Source organism: Anopheles nili, chromosome 2, assembly GCF_943737925.1.
Source record: "Anopheles nili chromosome 2, idAnoNiliSN_F5_01, whole genome shotgun sequence".
Classification (NCBI taxonomy): Eukaryota; Metazoa; Arthropoda; class Insecta; order Diptera; family Culicidae; genus Anopheles; species Anopheles nili.
Window position 1 is genome coordinate 15,971,781 of NC_071291.1, and position 7,129 is coordinate 15,978,909.

Consider the following 7,129-nt stretch of genomic DNA (forward strand, 5'->3'; position numbering starts at 1 on the left):
CATCGGTAGATGATAGACAGGCAAATTGTATTTGTAACGTATCCTCGAGAAGATCCATTTGTAATGTATCCCGAGAGGGCGTGACGTGGAACGTAACACTTTACGGTAGCGGCAGCTGCGTTACCTCAAGAGATTAGGTGTAAATACTTTTACTTCGTTACTGTGTTAGTTCTAGTGGTTAACCATGCCTAACCTAGTAATCGCTCGTTCTAACCATACTGTACCATATGCAGCATGTATGCACGGCTCGTTGTGTCTTTGTGTGTGTGTGTACGTGTGACTTTGTGTGCAAACTAGCGTTAAGTAATTTATATCTGGAAGGTAGCGTAAGGAAATGTTTTAAACGTTTTGCGGGAGCAATATTTGCTTCCACTTCTAGCGTCACCACATTCGTGCATACTAAAGAAACGGAAAAGCCACCGTGTATGCTAGATTTACTGTGTGCTCTATCTCTCTTATCTATGCGAAGGCGCGTTCTATTACGCGAATCGGAGGCGAACGGGAAGGTGGCATCGTTTCACCGATTTCTTAGATGACTACTAAGCCCCTCCGCACGTTACCCTCTTCCACGATAAGCTCTTTTATGTCTTTGACAGTCTTTTAAACTTGGCACCACCGGTGGATGGCCGTTGCAAATTTTAAACAACCACGACCGCCCGGAACTAAGTGTATCGGTGTCTATCCACGGTTCTAAAAACCCGTGTGTTACTCCATAGTGAATGCTCAAAACATTAGTCAAGAAGTAACTCTTACATAGCATGGACAGTAGTAACCATTTGCTTGCATTAAGAGACACGTTTCACGGTTATCGATATTTGTGTACAAACAAAAATACAACCGAGCAAAACAAGTAGCGGTAATAGTTGTAATGTTCATTATCCTTGGGAACGTAAGCGAGTGAAAGTATCGAATGACAATAGGCAGCCAACCCGAACAGACACCCGCTGAACATAGATGCACAATTTAGCTAAAACTGACGTTCGAAACATAGACGGCTCTCCCACGGTGGTAGCAAACGATGTCACATTTTAACTGCGAACAATCCATCACAGAGAGTTTACATTACAATTTTAAGCGGCACCCTCATCGTTCTGTGGATGCCCGACCAGAACCAGCAACTCTTTTATCGGAAGCATAAAACTAGATCATCACACGAAGCTACTGCTGTTATAGCAGAACCATGGCACGTGGTGGAGCGTCCGATCAGCTGGATTAAATGTCCCCATGGGTTGTACTCTACCACCGTGTCGTGTGCGCACCACGCATCCTTAAACTGATCTTGCCATTTCGTTGTGAAACAAATGAACCTAGTAAGCTATATTCGTAAGAAACCCCGTCAGGGTGCGATGAAAAGGCGAGAGTAAAGTAAAAACCAACGCATGATCTAAAAAGTTTCTGTAGTGACAGAAACGACCAGAGTCAAAGTTACGGTGCATGTGTAACGAATCGCAATCAGTTGCAGTTACCGGCAATAGAGATGACATTAATATCGCGTGTTAATGTTACTAACGTTATCCCCTGTTATTTTCGCACGGCCCGGAGAGAGAGTGAGTGATGATTGGCACAACGGATCGTAGGACTGGCAGGGTTATAGGTTTATCAGGACGCTTAACGCCCAAAACTAACGCCAATTCATCGGCAGTTCCCAGTAAAACCTGGAGTTCGTTTCATCGAGGTACCATCTCAAACGGCTCTTGAACACCCCGGCACAAGTTTTAAAAAGCTACGGTTTCGAAGCCAATATCGAAGCAAAACGCGCGCGCGCGCGCAGAAACACCATGCAACGGCATTTTAGGAGGATCGTCCTCATGATGTTGAGTTTGAACTTTTAGCGAAAGTCGATCAGAGGGTTCCTAGCGCAACCGGTGAACGAACGAACACGGAGGAAAAGGATCAAAAAACATACACAGCAGATCAGATCGAAAGGGGAGGAATAGTGGGAATAATAAGGGCAAATAATAAGCAACAGGCAACAATGGTGAAAGTGAAAACAAATGTGATACTAACGGGAAAAGAAACTAATGAGGAAAGTAAATTAATTTAATCTTAGTATAGGCTCAGATAGAAAACGCGCGATCGCAAAGGGGGACAATGCAGACAAGCCCGATAGGCCTCCGGTGAGGGAGTAATCGTAGGGACAACGAAAGGATCGATCTGCTTTATGCGGAGAATCAATGAGAGAAAGGATGTAGAGGGCATAGAAAGCAAAGTGGCACCGAATGGCAGCGATCGCTAATAAAAAGAAACGCGTGAAAACACAGTTTACAGTTGATCGGTTGCGTGGGGCCATTTTCGCGACTTTTCTCTGTCTCTCTCTCTCTCTTGCTCACAGTCAGCTTTCCAGTGTTTTCCGAGGGCACAGTCCCCTCGGAAGTACTCAGTGATTAGGATCTTCATATTTTGTTTCGATTTCTGAATTATGTTCCATGCGCGACATCACACGCAGCTCAGTTTCGCTCTGAGGCGCTCCTTTTTCCTATGTTCTGCTACGTTCAAAACTCCATAGATTAGACGACAAAAGGGCGAAGGACCCTTCGGTCTCCCGCGCGGGAAAAACAAACAAACACAAAAAGCGATCGACGAGAAATAGCAAATAATAGTCCCAGGGGCATGTGTACCGTGTAAGTTTAAGTTTGAATAATCTTTTCTTTCAAAGTATTATTATACGTTGGGATAAATAAAATATATGAAATGAATTACCGAAATACTGTGTTTAAATCATGCGAGACGGCTTTCGCCGGTTCGGCAAAATGATGACAAAAAAGCAAAATCAACGTCGTTAACGTGTCCCCTTTTTCGTTCGATCCGGCTCGAATCGGCAAAACGCGTCTCAAAATCGAGATTTGTAACAGGAGCGCAAACCCTTCAAAACGTGCCCGGCGAGGCCCGGAGAAAGAGATGGCACGAGCGAAAAATTTCGAACCGGCACATGCAGCCTCCACGATGTCATGCGCTCCTGTTACTTTTGGTGGATTTTTCGATCGCAAATCGATCGATGGAGTGCGTTTAGTGGGTTCTCTGCGTGACGTCATTTTCAGTTTTTTTATTTTTAATTATTTATTTTTTAAAATTCAGCTGGAGTGCGTTTAGTGGGTTCTCTCTGTGACGTCATTTTCATTTTTATATTTTTAACATAATATTTTAAAAAATCCAAAATTGGAGTGCGTTTAGTGGGTTCTTTCTGTGACGTCATTATGTTTTTTATTTCTTTCAACGTGATATTTTAAATGTAAAAAAATATACAAACCTGGAGTGCGTTTAGTGGATTCTTTCGATTTTCAATTTCTTTCAATGTAATATTTTAAATAAAAATTAAACAAAATTGGAGTGCGTTTAGTGGGTTCGTTTTAAAACGTCAATTTATTTTTTCAGTTTTTTATATTTTTTATAAATGTAAAATACTACAATTGGAGTGCGTTTAGTGGGTTCTGTCTGTGACATCATTTTAATTTTTTAACAACTTTTAAAGTGTGGTCAATCTTTTACATTGCAAAAAAAGGGCAAAAATTGCATTTTTTTTTCTCTGCCAATTGGATGTATTTTTGTGCAGCAAAGTTTTTTGAAACGGCCTATGTAATATTCCTCGCAAAATTACAATGCATAGAAGGCAGCCCTTTGTTGACGTTTATGTTGTCAAAGAAGATGTATGTACGTTCGTGTCTATGCGTGAGAGCGCAACTGTTTTGGACGGTATCGTTATTTGCGAGAATTTACATCATTTTTGAATAGAAATATAGTTTTTTTCGTTCGTTTTTCCCATCGCAGCTGGAGAGATAAAATTAAACAAAAATCTGTGGCATGCCGCTTCTTCGATTGGTGTCGAAATCACGCTCTACGGCACCATAAAAGGACACCCCTTTTGCCTTAGAAACCGGGTCACGGAAATTCGCAAACGTTTCTTGGACGAACCAGTATGGCTAAAGTTAAAGACTCACTTAGGGTAAGTGCAAAGCGCACGTGAGTACAAAGTCCAATCATCATGCTCGCATCATCTGCTAAACCTCCCCGTTGCTGATTGTAGATAATCGAACAGGCCCTGAACACCTTCCGTGCCGAGGAGATGTTCTTGTCTTTCAACGGTGGCAAAGACTGTACGGTGCTGTTAGACCTCATTCACAATTCAAACCTGAAGGATGCGAAACGAATAAAATGCATCTACGTCCGTCCCCGGAAGCCGTTCGACGAGATCGAAGAGTTTGTGGAGCTGTGTAGGGATCATTACGGCATCACGATATCGACCATCGATGGCGGTATCAAGGCGGCCCTTGAGCTCATCTGCAAGCAGGACCAGCAGATTAAAGCCTGCATCATGGGCTCCCGGCGGTCCGATCCGTACTGTGAGCGATTGGCGTCCTTTCAGGTAGCCCACCAGTTGTTCGATTCAAGCCAATGATTGCGTCATCCCAGCTTCGTTCTTGTCTCTGCCTTACAGCAAACAGACCCAGGATGGCCAGAATTGATGCGCATCAATCCGCTGCTCGAGTGGACGTGCGAAGACATTTGGAGTTACATCCGTGACAATAACGTACCGTACTGTTCGCTGTACGACCGAGGGTAACTATATCTCTAACCGACACCAGTTAAATCGAACTAAGCGCATTTCTTATATCTATTCCTTCGAATTTTAGCTACACCTCGATAGGTGATCAATCAAACACGATTCCAAACCCCCACCTTAAGGTTGAAATGGCCAACGGTGACGTGACTTACCTGCCGGCGTTTAACCTCCGAGATGCGGATAAGTACGAAAGGGCTGGGCGGCTTTAGCAGTGTTCCTGGTGCCTTCTACCGCTCCGTTCCTTGCGCATTAGCATCGCGGGAGATTCCGGTAACACTTCGTAAGACGTTCCTCGTGATGGTGATGCTGATGCTACCGTACCTTTCGGATGACTGGCGGTCGGGTGGTTGCCTAGCAACGATACTTTAATTTAACTTGCGTCCCGCCAACGCACGTGCACGCACGCTGACATCGGCACGAACGCTGCTGGCGTGGGTTCGTGTTTTCGTTTTAAAAACTAGCACAAGTTACTTTATTTTTGTCGAAGAACTGTTTTTTTTTCTGAATTTCACTTGTACGTCTGATGAACTTATGCGAGGAAGGAAAGAAAAGAAATGGGTCAGGATGAGGGAGAAATGAAGAATAACCTACTTTCTTTGTACATTGTTGGAGAGGAACGCCAACGGCCCTTTCATGCACTTGTTGGCGTAGTGACCTTTGATACCACATCGGAAGCACCTGTAAATCAACAGAGGAAGCACCCGTTAGTAATAGCAGAAAGGGGAGAAATAATAACTGTGTCTGGTGGTTGCGCACGTACGTGATTTCCTCCAACGGTCGCGGTGGTGGTTTTTGAGGCATAAAGGTTGCTGCTCCTCCCTCCTCTCCTCCGGCATTATTCGCTCCTTCCTGATGAATCCGGTGCTTGTAGTAACCGAGAGCACGATACTTGGCGTCCTCCATGCGTTGTGTCGCTTCCCGTTGCTGGAAAAAGGTCACACGATAAGTTGATACGGTTTACCCTGTGGCAGCACCTCGACTACTCACCTCTTGAGGCATTTTAGGACAATAGGATGCCTTGTGGCCCACTTCTCCACAGTAGTGGCAGGTAGTGGGACGTTTTGGCGTTTGATCCTTAATCTCTGGAGGAGGTGGTAGCTCGAACCGTGGATGCATGTACTTGCATTCCGGTCCGTCAGGGCAGAATCCGGCCAGATAGTTGTTACACAGCACTCGCCGGACGTGCCGGTGCCGGCAGTTGGGACCGTGTCTGCAAAATCCGCGATCGTACCATGGACAATCCTTGATTTTGCTCTCCGGATCGATGTGCAGAAAGGGACATTCCTTGTTGTGGCAGGCATTGAATCGCGAGTAGAAATAGCACTCCGGCATCTTGGTCATGTCGTACTCGTGCAGGAACTCGCATTGGTCGCCTTTTTTACACAAACCGCGCAGCCAATGTTTACACACGATCGTTCGATCACCGCGGATGTGTCGAAACGGGCACGCATTGCCTTTTTTACATTCCGTCCCGTCGGAGGCGTTGAAAAATAAGCACACAGCCGAGGTGGATTCTGTCGAAAGCACACAAGCAATGAGCATTATTTCCACAAGATCTAACCAGTAAGCGGTGCTGACTCTTATTTTTCATCATACTTACTATCCATGCCGGGGAAAGGCAGCGGAAGGGCTCCATACTGTTCGTTTAGATCTTTCTCTATCTTAAATGTCCAAGTATCGACGTTCGCTATGAGTAGATCCATCGCTTAATGCGGTGCAGGCTACTGCCGATGCCGGTTCTCAAACTTTGAGCTGCCCGCCGAATTCGACCACTGTATCACAGATTGCACGAACTGATATCGATGGAAAAGACCATTTAAAGCCACCGCACTGATTTGTCTACGAATTTGAGCAAAGAAACCGGTAACTTTACATTGTTTACCGACACGAGAATCTTCTGCACGCACCCTTGTTTACCCTTTGCTTCTTCTTATTCTGAGAGTTTTTACTGCGAACGGACTGGAAGAAATCCGGCTTTTTTGGCACTTTCCGGCCTTTTACCTTATTCAATGTGAATCGAAGTTCTCTATTGCTCATTGACCGGCAAATTCACTCTCGAAACTATCGATGGCTCGAAACTATCTATGCTAGCTTGTGAGTTGACAGTTTAGTGTGCAGTTCCTTCGCTTCAAGCTTGTTCTCTCTAGTGCGTTGATAATATCCTTCTGTTAGACCTATTAAGCTATCACACAAATTGCCTTGATCTGTTCTTGGGTCGTTTATCGCTTATCTTTGTTTATGCGTTAGTATTAAATCCAATTCCATGCCTAAAACCACTAAAAATGCCGAATAGATACCCGACCGAAACAACCATGCACACACGAACTCTTTCTGACACTTTTGACGTTACTGTCATACTTCGACTCTTCGAACGTGTGACAAATCCGAAACCCTACAACAGCAAAATATATTTTAAACGAAAACCTTTCAAATATCCCTCTCAAATCAATGCAGGCAAAGGTATACAAATAAATAAATACTCCATTTTTAGAATAATTTAACATTCAAGAAAGCTATTGAAGAGAAAAAAAGATCAGACGATGATCATTAAAATCTGATCTAGAGATCGCG

At 44.3% G+C, this 7,129-nt stretch overlaps 2 protein-coding genes across 2 annotated transcripts; one reads left to right on the forward strand and one right to left on the reverse strand.

The window, feature by feature from the left end:
* Nucleotides 1–3,780: 3,780 nt before the first annotated feature.
* On the forward strand, nt 3,781–4,837 carry LOC128720961 (FAD synthase-like). The gene is made up of 4 exons (XM_053814663.1): nt 3,781–3,940; nt 4,022–4,360; nt 4,433–4,554; nt 4,629–4,837. The coding sequence occupies exons 1-4, from the start codon at nt 3,914–3,916 to the stop codon at nt 4,765–4,767; spliced, it is 627 nt and encodes a 208-aa protein (XP_053670638.1). The 5' UTR covers nt 3,781–3,913; the 3' UTR covers nt 4,768–4,837.
* A 220-nt stretch (nt 4,838–5,057) lies between these two features.
* LOC128720960 (cleavage and polyadenylation specificity factor subunit 4) lies at nt 5,058–6,296 on the reverse strand. The gene is made up of 4 exons (XM_053814662.1): nt 6,159–6,296; nt 5,546–6,072; nt 5,319–5,482; nt 5,058–5,236 (listed from the first exon to the last, which is right to left on the reverse strand). The coding sequence occupies exons 1-4, from the start codon at nt 6,259–6,261 to the stop codon at nt 5,146–5,148; spliced, it is 885 nt and encodes a 294-aa protein (XP_053670637.1). The 5' UTR covers nt 6,262–6,296; the 3' UTR covers nt 5,058–5,145.
* Between the last annotated feature and the right edge of the window lie 833 nt (nt 6,297–7,129).

Bases quoted from the DNA above. Each gene is read 5' to 3' on its own strand.
- LOC128720961 (XM_053814663.1), top strand. From the start codon at position 3,914: ATGGCTAAAGTTAAAGACTCACTTAGG. The intron at 3,941-4,021 runs GTAAGTGCAAAG...TGCTGATTGTAG, and splicing joins AAGTTAAAGACTCACTTAGG to ATAATCGAACAGGCCCTGAA. The intron at 4,361-4,432 runs GTAGCCCACCAG...TCTGCCTTACAG, and splicing joins AGCGATTGGCGTCCTTTCAG to CAAACAGACCCAGGATGGCC.
- LOC128720960 (XM_053814662.1), bottom strand. From the start codon at position 6,261: ATGGATCTACTCATAGCGAACGTCGATACTTGGACATTTAAGATAGAG. The intron at 6,073-6,158 runs GTAAGTATGATG...TGCTTTCGACAG, and splicing joins GCCTTTCCCCGGCATGGATA to AATCCACCTCGGCTGTGTGC. The intron at 5,237-5,318 runs GTACGTGCGCAA...GTTGATTTACAG, and splicing joins CGACCGTTGGAGGAAATCAC to GTGCTTCCGATGTGGTATCA.